We start from the raw sequence: 17,397 nt of genomic DNA on the forward strand, positions 1-17,397 counted from the left end.
GGGGGGGGGGGGGGGGGGGGGGGGGGGGGGGAAGGTGTGTGAAGACGATTATATTCCGGTTCAGGGTAGTGCGGGAGGAATTCTAATCCTTTGGGATGATGGAAAGGTAGAGGGTATGGAGGTTACAAGCGGGAGTTCATGTTAAGGGTGTGATTAAGAAATATTAGCAATGGAATGGAGTGTAGGGGGAAAAGGAGACCTTTCGGGCAGAGTTAGGAGATGGAATGGAGAGGTGGGACATACCTTGGGTGCTAGGGGGAATTTTAATACTATACGATTCCCGAAGGAAAGGATTGGGTGTAGGGTGGTGTCCATGCTCATGGATGGAGGAGTTCTAAGAGTTTATTGATAGCCACTTATTTATTGATTTGACTTTGATAGGTGCTTCTTTCACTTGGTCTAGATCGGAAGACTCTTCATCTTGATCGACACTAGACAGAGTCTTGGTGTCTACTTCTTGGGAGGAGTTTGCACCCAACGTGATCCAAGCTTCTCTTCCACGGCTACAGATGGATCATTCCCCTGTAATGTTGGATGGTAGTAGAGGAAGACATACGAGAACTCAACTCGTTTCAGATTCGAGAATGTATGGTTACGTGTGAATGGCTTTGGTAATAAAGTGGTTGATTGGTGGAGTAGTTATGAGGTGGAAGGAAGGCATTCTTTCAGGCTTGCAAAGAAGTTGAAATTGCTCAAAAAAGACATAGGGTGTGGAATAAGGAGGTATTTAGGAGGGTAAAGGTGAAAATGAGGGAGATAATGAGGTGGGGGAGTTAGAAAGAATAGAGGTGGGAAGGGAGGGAAAAGGAGAAGAAAGAAGTTTTATTAGGGGAGCCAACTTCTTTGGATTTGGCTCAAGAGACTAGTTGGAGACAAAAATCGAGGGCTTTGTGGTTGGAAGAGGGGGAATCTAACACAAATTTTTCACAGGGTAGCAATTGCAAATAAGCGGAGGAATCTGATAAGAGTCTATGGAGGTTGAGGAGAACATATGAGGTGGAGAAGGAAGTAGAGGGAGCAACTGTTCAGTTCTATGAATGATTGATTAAAGAGGAAGAGGAGTGGAGGCCAATGTGAGTTTGAAAGGAGTCTAAATGCTTCATTCATTGTCATTATTCTTAAGAAGGAATGGCTACTAGCATCGAGTGATATGCCTATTAGTCTAGTGAGAAATATCTACTAGATTATTTCTAAGGTGCTTTTCGATAGACTTAAGAGTGTTCTGAACGAGATTGTTTCTTCTTCACAAAATGCCTTTGTCAAAGGAAGGCAAATTCCGGATGCAACTTTGGTGGCTAATGAAGTGGTAGATTCGAGGAAGAAACAAGGTGTACCGAGTGTTTTGTGCAAGTTAGATCTTGAGAAGGCTTATGACCATGTAATTTGTAAGCTCCTAGATTTCATTATGTTGAAGATGGGCTTTAGGGAGAAATGGAGGAAGTGGGTTAGTTTTTGCGTCTCTTCGGTGAGATATTCGGTTTTGGTAAAAGGCAATCTGTGTGGTTTCTTTGGTGGTTCGAGGGGTTTGAGACAAGATCCTTTTTTTTTTTTTTGATAACCGAGAAATCCGTCTGTGACCCGCCCTTTGGACCAAAACATGAAGATCCTTTTTCAACGATGCCTTTTGTCTTGGTGATGGACGCTTTGAGCAGAATGATGGACAAAACAATTTTAGGTGGACATATCAATGGATTCAAGGCTGCGGTTAGTGGTGTAAGTAACATGGTGGTTACGCATCTACTTTTTGTAGATGATAATTTGGTGTTTTGTGATGTAGATGGCACCTAGTTGGACTTCCTTGGGCCAGTCTTAACTTGGTTCCAAGTGGTGTTGGGGCTTAAAATTAATCTCAGAAAATGCGAGATCATACCTGTTGGTGTAATAAATAACATTCACATGCTTGCACAAGTTCTGCAATGCAGGGTAGGTCTTCTCCCTACTACGTACCTTGGATTGCCTAAAGACGCATCGAACAAGGATCTCAATGTTTGGGATCCGATTATTCGAAAGGTAGAGAAATGTTAGTAGGTTGGCAAAAAAGATACTTGTCCAAAAGAGGCTAGGAAGTGCTTATTAAGAACACTTTATCAAGTATTCCTACATTCTGCATGTCCCTGTTCAACACTCCTACAATTGTGATAGGGAAGATGGAAGGTTGCAAAGAAATTTTCATTGGGATGCGGCGGACGGGGCAAAGAAGTTCACTTAGTTTGTTGGGAAACCATGACATCTCCTAAATAGTGGGGAGGACTTGGGGTTAAGGACTTGAAGGTCTTTAACATAGCACTCTAGGGTAAATCATTGTGGAGATTTGGGATGAAGGAAGAAGCTTTATGGAGAGGGGTGATAGCGGATAAATATGGAGAGATGGAAGGGGGATGGAGAACAAATGAGATCACGATACCTTTCGAGTGTGGTGTGTAGAGGAATATCATGAAGGGGTGGGATGCCTTTAATACTCACATTGTTTTCAAAGTTGGGAAGGGAGAAGGTTTGTTTTTGGGGGCAAAAGTGGTGTGAAGGTTTGGTTCTTAAGGATGAATTCCCAGCATTGTATATGGTCTCTTGCCAAAGAGAATTGTCTGCTCAGCAAGCTAGGCGAACTCATGGAGATGTGGCCTTATGACATTTAAGGTTTAAGAGGACTTTCTGAGATTGGGAGGTGACCAAGATTTAGAGATTGCCAGGTTTTACTTCAAAAGCAATGCAAGCCAGTCGACAAACCCGGTGCTTTGTGTTGGGAGTTGGGGAATAACAAAGTGTTCTCCGTTAAGTCATTCTATGAGAAGCTGCTGGTTAGGGAAGATGATAGTTTTCCATTTGTATTGGTCTGGATACTGAAGGTGCCGAGGAAGGTGTGCTTCCTCACGTGGTTGGCTACTAGAGGAGTGATTTTGACGGCGGAGAATCTTAGGTAAAGAAAGGTTGTTTGCATGAGCTGGTGTTTCCTTTGTAAGGAGACGGGTGAGGACGTGGACCGAATTCTGTTATATTGCAAGTTAGCTACGAGGTTATAGGAGGATACCTTCAGATGGTTTGAAGTTTCTTGGGTTATGCCAAGAACAGTTAAGGAGCTGATGCTCTGCTGGAAGAGTGGGGCACAAGATTTGGAATGTTACTCCTCTTGATGTGGGTCATTTGGAAGGAGCAAAATAGTAGAGTTTTTGAAGGGGTGGAGATGTGCTTTGCTCAATTGAGGTGCCTTTGATCCCTTATTTTCTTTTGGAGCACCCATATAGTTCCTGTTTGTATAGAGTGGGTGTCTTTCAGAGAGAACCATATTTTGTAGGTTTCTCCTCTTTTTGGTATATCACTTGTATACAGCCAAGTTGGCCTTGTTACTATCAATGAAACCTTTTACTTGATCAAAAAAATAAATAAAATCATAACAATGAACTGCCTGAGAGACTTTCTTTTCTTTTTTCAAAATGATCAGTATGTCTTCTATAAATAACTATTCAAACATTGGTTTTTCAGAACATGTTGGGAATGAACTTCTACAAAGAACTTTTCCCGACTTACTGTCCAAGCACCATTAGACGTACATTACATTTTTTTTCTTCTCTGCCCATCCCAACCCATCCTCAGTAGAGCAATCTTTGTCTGATGCCTACCAGACTTAATCGTGTTTAATCTTGGTTCTCAATTTGTGTGGTATCCCTGGATGTGCTCGGCTTTCTTCCTCCTTTTCTTCTTTGATTAGATGGCCTTGATTGCTTAACATTTTCTTCTATAAATTTTATATCTCTTGTTTGCTGAAATTTGAATCTTTACTGAGTTACTGTTTCTTTCTTGAAGCGTTCTCGTTATGACCTTGAAGAAGAGATGAGGAATAATCAAAGCAGAGGCAATGAGAGAAGCACATTTAGAACACACACGGATTTTAACAATTATCCGTTTGAGAGAAGTGGAAGTAGAGGCCAGTGGGAAGATGTTTGGAGAGCATATAAGAGTACCCAGTCCAGAGAACCAGATAGAAATAGAGCTAACTGGTAGTTGTGATGAACTTACAGTACTTGAGATTCATACAATTCGATGCACCTCGTGTTCAGCATTCTGCTTGCGTGTGTGTTTGCTGTCACCTCAGTACATGGGATACATGACTTGCAGAACTTAAAAAGAACAGGCGTGAAATTTGTGGATGAAGTATTCGACATACTGACACCTCGGCCTTCCATATTTGGGCACTTCTTGACTAGTCATTTGAGCAGGGTGAACAAAAAAGAAATTGTTGCATAAAATTCCCAACAGCGGGTTTGGTAACTTGGAGAGGGACTAGCATCAAGCTGAACTCATGCATGCAGATATGTTTAGGCAACAAACAAGGCCAGTCTGCATGATTGCTGTTGTATAGTTATCAAACAATGTGGATTAATACAGAAACTGTTCATGGCTCCGGGAACCCTGCTAGTTTTGGTGCTAGCAGAGAGACCAACTCGACAGTTTGAGAAGACTGCTGTGGATGACTAATTTTGCTGAGTCGTGTATCTATCATTTTCTGTGCTTGTGTTATTCTGCATTTAAGTTTTAAATTATATTTGTAATTTTGTTTGTGTATAGAGTGTCTGCTTGTATTTGAAACATCCTAAGAGTGAGGTTTCTTTTCTTCTTTGATATTTTGTTCTTTTCATTTCCTTGATTGTGGGTGGGGTTTTCTGTTGTAATACACCAAAGTCAATTATTTTTTGATTATTTGATTTGTTGAAAAACTTTTGGTGTGGGTTTACTAAGCATTTTCTTTTTCTTTTTCTACCTTTACTTAAATTATAGTCACATAGGATTACTCAAATTGAACACCAGTACCCGGTAGCCAAAATAATCAACACACAACTGCTTTAACATGTCAACTGTATCTTTACATATTCCATTCGACTGATTTTCTCTCATTGAATTAAATCCAGCCACGCAAAAGGAGGAGATTTCATTGTTCTCTTTGCACTTGTAATGGAAAATATAATGTAAAAGTTTTCATCTTCAAGGTAAGGGTGCATATATGGCCTTCACACACCGCCTGAAAAGGGAAACGGAAATGAGTTTAAATTTTATGCACTCATGATGTAAAAGATATTCACACAAATCATGTCACTTGAATGACAACTAGTTAATATTTGTAGCTAATGTTGATCGACACAAATCATGTCACTTGAATGACAACTAACTAGTTAATATTTGTAACTAATATTGATCGATTAGCTCGTGCCAGCACACGTCAAGCCTGTGTATATTTTTTAGTCAAAACAACAACTAAACTTTCAATTGATGCATCCATTTTGTTGGTAGTCTAAATCCTAAACACTTCATTTGGACATGAGAATGTAGCTAGTTGTTTCAACTAGTACCAATACAGACAACATAACATGGATCAAAGTATACGTTCATGGTTGGCAACTGTTACATTGTTTTCATCTATGGCCGAATTCTATACAATGGTGTGTGTGCATACCCTTTACTCTCCCCAGACCCCACTTTTGTGGAATTATACTGGGTGTTGTGTTGTTGTATTCTGAGCAGAGTTGATATCAAATTGGTTTCGAAATAATATTTAAAAAAAGGGTGAAATAATGCAGTGATATCTATAAGAAGAGTACATTCTGATATTGTTTCAACTTTTACCAGATATGAAAAGCAGAGAGAGAGAGCTAAACCATCCTTCAATATTGCCAATTCTGTTGTGTTCATCTGAGCATTCCAAATCTACCTGTTTCACAAAAGATCAAAAACAATTTTGTGAGCTTACTGTTTACAAGTAAGGGTTTCAGAATGTTGAAGATATCATATAATAGAACAGTACCTTCTCTAACAACTTAAGCTTTTAAATGAGATAGTCATACGACTAACAAATAAAACTAAACTAAAGATAATTAGCAGTCGTCTCACTGGCATTGAGACTGCCTCTCCAGCTGTTCTGGCGAAAGCTCGAATAACTGGATGGAATAGTTGAACCAGCTGTTGCACTTTGCTTCTATTCCTCAGGAAATCCTGCAGAATTTGTACTATGTGAGTACAAGACCTATTGAGTGTGTGATAAATACTTTTGAAAGTTGGACCTTGGGGGATACCTTGACTACAAGAAAAAATACAACAGTATTTCAGAGCTGATAAATGGACACATCAAAGGTCAAAGTGCAAAATGAACATGAATGGTTTAATCTACAAACAAATCAGAAATTTTGTAAGCCTATTTTACTCTCTCTCCATGTGCGCACACAAATAGAAAATCAACCAAGAGCTATATAAATTTTCTATATCCATTCTTTGCTCCTACATGTCCAGCATATGAAGAGGATTTTTTATACTAGTCATTAATAGACTGCATACGGATATGGAACCAGCTAAAGTTTGTGAAGTCACATAGGTGGAGTTCTATTATTCCCCAGTCCACAAGAATGGATAAGTCCCACGAGGGGAGTATATTGATAAGTCAAAAGGAGATTGAGAGGGGGGCTGGAGCCTAACCTCTGCATACAAATAAGTTCAAATACAAAATGAGCTAAGCAATATACAAGATGGAGATAAAACTTCTGAGCAAGAGCTCACAAAAATACCAAGTGTAAGACACTTAGTGTATTCAAAAGAGATAATCAGCCAGGATCAAAGATGAAGGTGTTTTTCCTCACTCTTATTCGAAAATTTGGACCTCTTTTTTTTTCATTCTTCAAAGTGGATATAATCTGCATAGGCAAGTTGGTCCCTCTGCATTCATGGCTTGAATCTTCTTGATCTCATATTTTAAATGCCAGGAGGTGGATATGTTGCCATTGATCATATGAATAGTAAGCAGAGAATCAGATTCAATAATCAGATTTCTGAAACCATTATCCAAGCACCACTTCAATCCAATTTTTATGGCTTGAATCTCTGCGTAGTTGTTAGAGCATTCCCCAAGGTAAGATGCGAAAGTCATGATCATATGTCCATTGTGATATCGCAAAATTCCTCCTGCTCCAGCACTTCCTGGATTCCCTTTGCAACAACCATCAACATTAAGTTAATATTTCCCGATATCAGGACATTTCCAACTCACTGGAATGATAGATAATTGTGGACAGATTCTTTCCACAACATGAAATATATTTGAAAAAGGAGGGGAGAAGTTTATGGTGGTAAACTGAGCTGCAAGAGTCCTCTGCATCAGCATGGTGATTTGATCAATCACTCTGTTAGTAGTCGACCTGATGCCATCATATTTATAAGAGCATCTGAATTTCCAGATTTCCCAAGTAATAAAACTAGGAAGACATTGAAGAATGATTTCATGTACTTGGTTTTGAGGCTTGATGAGACACCATGCCATGAATTTAGCTCTAATATTTAGGGAATTTTTATGAGGAATTCCACACGCATCATAGAAGTATTTCCACACTCTCTTGGCCACTTCTCCCTCATTAAAAAATGATAATTTGTTTCAATAGAACCATTGTTACAACAACAACATCTGGAAGGTCCGTGGACTTTAAACCAGGAGAGATTAACATCAATGGCCAGCTTATCCTTGAGAAGTCTCAAGGCATTAAATGAGATCTTAAAGGGCATCTTGTTATGCCAGATCTTGGTGTGAGTAAGAGCAGTGATTCTATGAGTTCTTAGAGCATTCCAGGCATATTTGGTAGAAAATGAGCCTGATGGATCAGGTGTCCAGATAGGGTAATCTTCATTTTGAGGAGATATGCTGATGGTTTGGATATGTGTAACTAGATAAGAAGGGAGCAAATCATTAAGTTTATCCAGATTCCTAGTGTCATGCACGATGAAGTCAGAGACAAGAATCTTCTTAGATCTGCTGCTTTGCTCAATCAGATTAGCTAAGGCACCTTTGTTGGTCCAATTATCCCACCAAAAGGACACATCCCCTTTGCCAATTTTCCAGAAGATATGCCTCTAACATTCTTTTCTAGTGTCCATGAGTCTTCTCCATAGATGAGACTGAGAGTAGTTCTTCTTTTTGGCCACTGGATGAATCCTTTTACAATATTTAGCATTTAGAAAGGAAGTTAGTAGAGAATTCTTTGTTCTAAAATTCCACCACGCTTTGGCTGTAAAGGAGTTGTACGTCACAAGAATGGATCTGTTCCAAATAGAGCACTAACAGTTGGTACTCCTAGGATCTTTTCACCTCTGGCAGATTTCTGAACATTATGAGATTTTCAAAAGCTTAGAACTTGAGGGATTAAAGGATCACACAAATTGAAGAAGTAGATACTAAGGAAGGACAAAAAACTGAAGTAGATACTCCACCAGGTTTTGAACAGTGGGCCATTGGCCCTTGAGGATTTCTCAATTACGGAAAAAATGGGTCAGTATTTTGGAAGCTAGAAACAAACTTATTATATGATGAATGACTATTTCAGAAAACTTACATGATTGCTGGTTAAGAAAGCTTTATTTAAGCTCACTACTTCTGGTTGGCTGAGATATGATTATGTAAGTTTGGGAAAAATATCCTTCGACACCTTGGAAGAAACTATTTGCCAATCATGTTATGATTCACCAATAATCTGCACACGAACAGGACCCATTTTGAAAACTGTGGAATCGATTGACATCTCTTACAACTATCACTCTCATTGTCACCTTCGAGATAAGCTTCAAAGCAGAATGGCAATCATCGCATATCCTGAGATTCTTAATAACATGAATTGGTGCTTGGGATGGTGTTTTCATGAGAGCATATGCGACAGCCAGCTTTTCGCTGTGGTAACTAAGATAGCCCTCTTGTTGTTCTTGCTCAACATCATGCAAGACAGAAGCCGTGTCTGGAATATAACCCAATGGTTTTATTTCAGCCAACAATTTTCTCACCTTCTCATGGATTTGAGCTGTCTCTGGGTGTTGAGTGTCATCAGAAACAAACACATGAGTTTCATTTCGTATTTCAGTCCAGCTCAATCCTGGTTCTTTCTTTATGTTCCTTTCTCTTAATAACTTCCGCATCTTTGCTACACCATCCCACCTTTTCACCTTGGCATGCATATTGGACAACAAGATATAGGTTCCCACGTCGTTGGGGTTCAATTGTAACAAATGGTCTGCCACTTTCTGTCCTAAACCATAATTGCGGTGGACGTTACAAGCATTTAGCAAAGTACGCCAAGCAATAACATCCCATGTGATTGGCGTCGACCTCATGAACTTCTCAGCCTCATCAAGTTTCCCAGCTTTACCTAGGAGCCCTACAACACAGGTATAGTGCTCCAACCCAGGTTCAAGGCCAAAGTCCCTCATTAGATGCTGTAAGTAGTAAAATCCTTCTTCTATCCTACCCAAATGTCCACAAGCCAAAAGAACCCCAATAAAGGTTACATAGCTTGGTTGCTCTTTGGCAGCTAACATGTCCTGAAACATATACAATGCGTCCTCACCAAGCCCATGATGAGAGAAACCTGATATTATCAAATTCCAAGTAACAGTATCTCGACATATCATGTTTGAAAATAAGGCCCTAGCGGCTTCAATATGGCCACTCCTAACATACATATTGATTAGAGCATTCCCCACTACGACAAAAGTTCCATGTCCTGTCTTCTCAACACGTGCATGTAATGTTTTCCCACACCCAAGTGCTGATAGACCCGCACAAGAATGCAACAATACTGCAAATGTGTATTCATTTGGCACAACATTCTGAAGTTCCATTTGTAAGAACATTTTCAGGGCTTCCTCAAAGCACTCATTTTGGAAATTTGCAGCCAAGATTGTTGTCCAAGACACCACATTATGGTCAGGATAAGAATGAAAGATATATCTTGCACCTAAAATTTCACCACACTTTCCATACATGTCCATGACTGCACTGCTTAAAAACACATCAAGCTGAAGACCTGACTTCAACATTCTGCAATGAACTTGCTGACCCAATTTCAAATCCTTGAGACGAGCACAAAGACCAAATATATTCACATAGCTGATTTTGTCCCCCACTGAGCCCTCAGACAACATCCTTGAGAAGACATCCAATGCTTCATTTATATACCCATGATCCAAGAAGCCCTTTAGTACAACATTATCAGTAATGTTGCTTGATCCAGGAACAGACTTCAAGATTTCCAGAACCCCTTCCATATCTGAAGACATTGTATACAAGGATAGAAGAGCATTCTTCACATACTGATGAAACACTAATCCTGATTTCAACACTAATGCATGACACTGCTGCCCTTCGTGTAGCAAACCACCATTAGAACAAGAAGAAAGTACAGTAGACAAGATATACTCATTTGGAAATAAATTATCCACTGAAACCATGTCTTTCAACAATTTGGGTACTTCCCAAGTAAACCCATTGTGCAAATATCCTGTCATTAAAGTGCTCCAAGAAACTATATTTCGTTGCTGCAATCTGTTGAATATCTGCCGAGCCATAGCAAGTTGTCCACACCTTGAGTAGAGATTAATGAGACAATTATTCTGAATTACGTTGTCTTCTGAGGCATGATTAGATACAATAAGAAGTGCATGGACAACTTTTCCCAATTTGAAGTTCCCATCATCAGCTAACTTTTTCAACAACTTTACAGCGTACTTCACAGAAAAGACACTTTGGGAGTTCAATTGGGATAGAGAAGACACACTCACATGCAGAGGAGCACGGTGGACATTGCTTGTCAAAAACATAGCCAAGTCTCAGTGTAGTTTAGTTTGTAGAGTAATACAACTCCAAGCACTTGAAGGGTATGTTGACTGGACAAAAGAAATGCCAGATCTGAAAATATAAGCAAAGGCATGCTTTAAAATGTACTGTTTAAACTTATATAGAAAAACATGTGCAAGAAAGATGTATTCAAGTTACTTTAGTGATGCATTTGAAACCAAGACTCTTCTCTTATATTATTTGCATATTGTTATATGACTTTCTTCTCCCCCCAACCACCGGACACAGGAGACTCATAGTTTTTCATTCAACAACAACTATACCTCAATCTCAGGCATGTTAGGGTTAAATTAATAAATTTATGGACCTATTAAAGCAAACGTTTGGTTGGCTAACTTATGGAAATGCTGGAAGAACACTTCAGTGCACAAAAAAAAAGAGCATTATAAGTTACCACCAAAGTCCAATCAGGTACTCAGCATAATAAACTCTTGCCATGTTTCAGAATTCAGACCAATGAAAAAGCGAACAGAATACATTAAATAGGCCATGACCACCAAAAAAGGCTTTGAAAACAGAACCAGCTTCCCCCTGTTTGGCAGTACAGCAACGATAGACCCAATGATGAAGTGAACACAACACAGTAATTATGCATAGCCACTTAATTAAGTCATAGAATTTTTTTTTAAAAAAAGGGAAGTAAATAAGGATTCAGTATTTAGGAGAGTGAGATGCATGAAGCATGTGTGGATGAGGAGCTCGACGAACTGGTGGCTGCGGAAGCAAGCAAGCGTGCGTGGGGAGCAAAACTAAATATGCATATGCTTCTTTGTAATTGATTCAGTAGCTGACACATTTGCATTTATAGCGTTTTAGAGGAGAAATTGTAGTTGTTACCTATTTTCTGTGTGCATGCTTCTTTGAGAAACTTCTATTGATAGTAGGGTTCGAACCCACAACACTAGTGTGGAAAACATTACCACGGCCCCTTCCTTACCACTGAGCCATCAACCAATTTTATTAGGGGTTCACAAGTTAATATATATATATATATATTTAGTTAGTTTTTTAATACAAATACAAGGTACGGAAAAGCTACTGGTTTCGCTTGAACCCACGAACCTCCGCTTAGCTCCGCCCCTATCTGTGTTCACTTTTTTCTCAATTCTTCATTATGACCACTTCTATCCTTCATTTGGAACTCTTTCAATAGAGAGTTTTTTTCTCTTACATTTTTTTAAATTATTAGTGTTTTAACCACAATTATTGATTTTGGCCATAATTTTTCATTTTGTTTGGAAATGGGATAGGATGGCATATGACCTTATTTTTGTGATGTATTTATCAAATCATACTTGACGAATACGCTATCATTAGTAAAATATTATTACTTTTTTCGTTTATTGCAAGCTTGTACGTAGTTATAGTGAATTCAAATGTAATAATTTTACTCTTTTAGGGATAAATATGCCCTATTTATGTTTCAGGAATAATTATATTAAATTTCATATTGGATATTGGTTATTTTCTCCATGTTTACAAATGAATGAAAATTGATGAGTATGATTATCTACATGCTCCCAAGACAAATGACAACTTTAGAAATTATAATTATTATCTTATCTCAGAATGGTTGATATGATTTGTTGCTTTTTCTTTGTTAAATTTTTAAGTTTTGAAAACATAAGTTTTTAGAGATATTTACTGCAGAAATATGAGGAAAATAATTGAGAAGAATCAAAATTATATATTCACAATAGTCTCTTCTTAACTAAAGATGTGTATAATTTGAATGAATAGAACCAGATTAAGAATATTTTTCATCAAATCATTTATTATATAAAAATAATATTTGAAAAAATGCGTGTGCCTCACCATTACAACATGTTCCGAAGTGACTACAATCACATATATACCAGTTTAGCACAATTAATCACAAGGTGGGTTGAGGCGACTGCTACATTTTCATTAGATGAGTTGTTACTGTCCTTGAGAAAATGAGGTCTCAGGTTCAAAATTCAGTGGAGAGTGGAGACAAAAAATACTAGGTGATTCTTCCCATCCATCCTAACCTTGGTGGATAGAGTTACCTGATACATGTTGCTGGTGAAAGGCGGAAGGTATTGATCTTGGGCGTATTTATATGTTCGTTTACTATATTTTACCTGCATGTACCTTTAGTTTTAAGAGCATTCTTTAATCTATTGGTTGTGTTTTGATGAGTATTGTGGTAATTGCGCACTAAAATATGTGATTAGATATTGCAAGAAAATGATGCAAGAATCAAGTAAATAGGAGTTGAAGCAAGGGCGAAAAGCTTGGAAACAAATAAGAGGAGTACACGAAAGAGAACAATCAAGAGAAATCTGGGTTGTGGCGCACTGGTGGCGTGTCTCCCCAGGCCCTAAACTACTGGCTCCCCAGGCCTGGCGCACTGGTGGTGCGCTGCGCCATACCACAAACTATTGAAGCCCTAGATTTGGCGCTATGGTGATGCGCCGCCCCACGAAAGCCCTAACGAAAAATTCCAATTTTAGGATTCTGAATCCAAGAAGAAAAAGGGATTATTTTCCCTAACCCTATAAATAGAACATTGTGCCTCTTTTGGAGGAAACCATCATACTTTTCAAGTGCAAGAGGCACGAGATAATATTCACCCTAAGGGATCTTTTCTTCTTCTTCTTCCTCTCTTAGACATTACTTTGCATAAAAATAATTATCTTTGTGATTTTGATTAGTCTTAGTAGTTAAGAATCCTTGTTCTGGGGTTGCGACTATGAATGATTGTTGAACATTAATTTTATGGATGAAGTTGGTTATTGTATAAATTATTCTGGTGTTCTTGAATTAGTATTTTGATGCTTGATTACCATTAAAATAAATATATTGTCTACTTTTGAACTCGAGAGAGGAATAGAGAGATAAAACATGGAATACTCACTTGAATTGATTTGTGTTTAGTATAGAGATATACCTAAGTGCCGTGTTTGGTTACGAAACAAGAAGATAGCTTTAATGCTCACCAATTGATTGAATCAAAATCCTCTCAACGACTGTCAACTAGGGTAGGTGATTAGAGGTCGAAAGATCATAATCATAAAATTAACCTTGTAAATCAATAATTTGATAGTCATCTGAAATCCATACAAGATATGTGAAGCATGAATTCTTAGTTATGTTGCAACCCTGGAATTTTTCCATTTATTTTTAACATTATCTTGAAGTTGAATCATTGTTAGTTAGTATTCTTCTTTCATTCTTGCATTCTTAGTATTCCAATATTAATCAAACTCTTGTGGCACACTTGCATAAATAATTAGAATCAATGTAATTTGATAGTTAATGATCAACAAGTCCTTAGGTTCAATAATCCTACTTTTTTAAAGTCACTATATTACTTGCATGTCCACGTACACCTGTGTGTGCATTTGGGAGCAACAGGTATCATGTGAAATTACTCGAGATGCACGAAAGTTAGCCCGGACACCACAGTCGTTGAAAAAAAATTTGTTCAGGCAACTAATCGAACACTTAGAGTGCATAGTTTTTCTTTGCAAGTTTTAGCACTCTACAGCTATGAATTAGCTTCCCAAAATCCGTGAAGATGCGGGAATTATAGTTTGCTACTCACAATACACACCACAACTCCTATTTGATCCGAACTTCAATTATCACATTCACAACTCAAGCACACGATGAACACCAAAACAAAAAGAAGGGAAGGGGAAAAATAATCGTCACTGTTTTGGGGTGTGGGAAGAAAGAGGAGATAAGAGAAGAAAAATGTTTACCTGGGTGAAGCCTTCCAATGGAGCAGTGATGGATTAAGAGGGAGAAAGTGATGTTCCAGTGTTTAAATATAACGAAAAAGAGTCAAATACAAATAATTTGATCTAAATATATTCATATTCCTAATAATTTGATCCAAAAACATTTTTTTGTTAATTAATGAGTCAAACATATGAACTCCCTCCGTTTCACAAAGAATGACCTAATTTAACTTGACACGAAGTTTAAGAAAATAAAGAAGACTTTCAAATCTTGTGGTCCTAAATTAAAGTTATGTCAAATGTACAAAATTGTCTTTCAATCTTTTGGCTTTAAACATGACACGTGAAAAATTGAAATTAAAATGTTACCAAAAAAAGAAAGATATCATTCGTTTTTAAACAGACTATAAAAAGAAAAAGGAGATAATTCTTTTTTAAATAGAGGGAGTAATTACTATTTTTTTCTTTTTTAACTATATATTTTTCCCGATAAAAACATTACTTTTAAAAAACTATATTTTTTTCTTTTCTTTTAAAATCATTTTAACTACTAATAAATAAGTAGGAAATAATACTTATTTTCTTCTTAATTTTATTCAATAACAATAAAAAAACAATAGTATTTATTTACTATCGTCGGATTTCATCACCATGTCTATATTTATGTACCACAAACATGAAAAAAAGGAAGATAAAATTTTATGTAAATATTTATAATCCAATTCAATCGAAGTAATATGAAGATATTAAATCTCTTCAAATATAATTCACTAGAAAAATCACCCGCGCCTCGTGCGGAAATTTAATATCATAAAATTTATAAAATAATACTTAAAATCTATCAGCAACTAAAACTAAAACACTATATTATCTTACATATAAGATTACGTAGTAACAAACATTAATAATGTAAAGGAAGATGATAATTATAACATCTTAATATTTTATCCTTCAATCAATCATCTTTAATTTGATTTTATAATTTATCCTTTTGCTTCCAAGAAGTGTTTCTATTTGATATTTTTGGGGAATCAAATGAACATCAACCGGATATATTAAATTTTCTAATAAATAAATAATCTTTTGTGAAGGGATAAATAAATTTTAAAAGGCTGAAAAAAGTGAATAAATATTCTAATTCTAATGTGTAGAAAGTTCAGCCATACCGTTTGCTTTACATATATCATTTTAAAGTTCTTCATTTAAATGTATCATAAGTAATTATTAAAATAAAAAATTAAAGGGGGAATGTATCATATTGAACAACAATTCAACTTATTATATACACTTGAAAGGGGAAAATATTATATAAAACTATTCAGTTTATTTGGGTGTTCTTTAAAAATCAACATACCAGAGTGATGAAGTTCAATTTAAAACTACACTTCTATTCCAATCGCAGTGTCGAGAAACACATTTGTTACTTCAAGAAAAGTAAATACAACTTGCAGTTAACTTGAGAATCTCTCCATGCTTCATATTGAATATGAGCAATTAATTTAATGTGTAGTTATCTATGTCTTTGGGATTAAAAGAGGCTCCAGTCTAATCATATTCCTCTATAGATCATCTAGCACATCTTTGAACCCATGTCAAAAGTTTATTAATTCTTGTCTTTTTTTCGTGGTTCACTTCGCACAAAAAGGTGTGATAAAGTTTTTAAGGTCTTTATGTCCTTACAATAACATACCAAATTTGAATTTTGTCTTCAAGAGATGGTAGTATAGATCTTTAAGAAATTTTTTTTGTTGTACCTTCAACAATTTCAATAAAGAAAACTTGTGTGAATACTCAATTAACATGTGTTAATTAATCTACACTAACAAATACTTATAACAATAACTTTGTAGAAACATAAACAACAAAGTTTAAAATATGTACTCAAAAACAATAATTAATACATAAGCATAAATTAATGACCGTAAGAAAACATATCAGGATAGAAAGGAAAAAAATGAGCCCATTGAATGCACAATGTCACCTTAAGGAAATTATTTCCCTCTAGTACCCGAGGTTTAAATGAATAGATCCTCTCAGGATAGAATGATTCTATTCACCAGTGTATTGATACAAACACAATGGTATTGTGATTTGTGAGCCACTCAATATGACCAAAGTACACGAATATTTAATTGTGCAGAAGAAGAAGTAGTTCAAAATTTTTGTTTTAAAATGAGAGGAAATCTCTCTATTTATAGACAACAAATGGTAGTGTGAATAAATATTTATTGTGACGGAAAAATCCTTTTGGCCAGAATGATTTTTACCTATGTTATTTTACCTTTCTAAAATATTTTTACCCTTTTAACTAAAAAATGTAAAAAAGATCAGTTTATTTTAAAATAAAAAAGATATTATACAATTTTTAAATTTTCTGGCCAACTTCTCTAGCCATTTAGCATTACCCTTATTGTGACTTATCGGAAATGTCACAATTCTTTGGAAAAGTTACAACCCTTCGGAAAGGGCACAACCTTTCATAAAAGTCACAAGTTTTCATAAAAGTCGCAACTCTTCATAAAAGTCACAACTTTTCATAAAAGTCGCAACTTTTCATAAGAGTAACAACTATTCATAAAAGTCACAACTTTTCATGAAAAAGAAAGGCTAGTTTTGGAAATTAATAAATTAAAAGAGAATCCTGGTTTGTGGTGGAGCCACGTAGGCGGGCCTAGGGTAATATATATACTAGTAAAATTATCCGCGCTTCGCACGAAAATTTAATATCACGAAATTTATAAAATAATACTTAAAACCTATCAGTATTAAAACTAAAACACAATATTATCTTACATGCAAGATTACGAAGTAACAAACATTAATAATGTAAAGGGAAATAAAAATTATTACATCTTATCATTTATCCTTAATAATATAAGCATAAATTAATTACTGGATTTGTAACATAAGCAATGGTATTAGTGAGCCACTCAATATGAGCAAAGTACACAAATATTTAATTGTGAAGAAGAAGAGGTTCAAAATTTTCGTTGTATTAAAATGAGAAGAAATCTCTCTATTTACAGACAACAAAGGGTA

At 36.3% G+C, this 17,397-nt stretch overlaps 3 protein-coding genes across 3 annotated transcripts in view; 1 reads left to right on the forward strand and 2 right to left on the reverse strand.

Moving 5' to 3' along the window:
• Positions 1-4,106, forward strand: part of LOC125843961 (uncharacterized) — a 28,233-nt gene extending 24,127 nt beyond the window's left edge. The window contains exon 11 of the mRNA XM_049523165.1: positions 3,799-4,106. Coding sequence (XP_049379122.1) covers positions 3,799-3,996 — 198 coding nt within the window. The 3' untranslated portion in view covers positions 3,997-4,106. The remainder of the gene's footprint in view (positions 1-3,798) is intronic.
• LOC125843977 (uncharacterized) overlaps positions 1-17,397 on the reverse strand; it is a 621,631-nt gene that overhangs the window by 591,358 nt on the left and 12,876 nt on the right. The window lies entirely within an intron of this gene.
• LOC125843963 (pentatricopeptide repeat-containing protein At5g39680) lies at positions 6,696-14,446 on the reverse strand. The gene is made up of 3 exons (XM_049523167.1): positions 14,380-14,446; positions 8,358-10,699; positions 6,696-8,126 (listed from the first exon to the last, which is right to left on the reverse strand). The coding sequence occupies exon 2, from the start codon at positions 10,609-10,611 to the stop codon at positions 8,485-8,487; it is 2,127 nt and encodes a 708-aa protein (XP_049379124.1). The 5' UTR covers positions 10,612-10,699; positions 14,380-14,446; the 3' UTR covers positions 6,696-8,126; positions 8,358-8,484.

Source organism: Solanum stenotomum, chromosome 11 (assembly GCF_019186545.1).
Source record: "Solanum stenotomum isolate F172 chromosome 11, ASM1918654v1, whole genome shotgun sequence".
Classification (NCBI taxonomy): Eukaryota; Viridiplantae; Streptophyta; class Magnoliopsida; order Solanales; family Solanaceae; genus Solanum; species Solanum stenotomum.

Bases quoted from the DNA above. Each gene is read 5' to 3' on its own strand.
- LOC125843963 (XM_049523167.1), bottom strand. From the start codon at position 10,611: ATGTTTTTGACAAGCAATGTCCACCGTGCTCCTCTGCATGTGAGTGTG.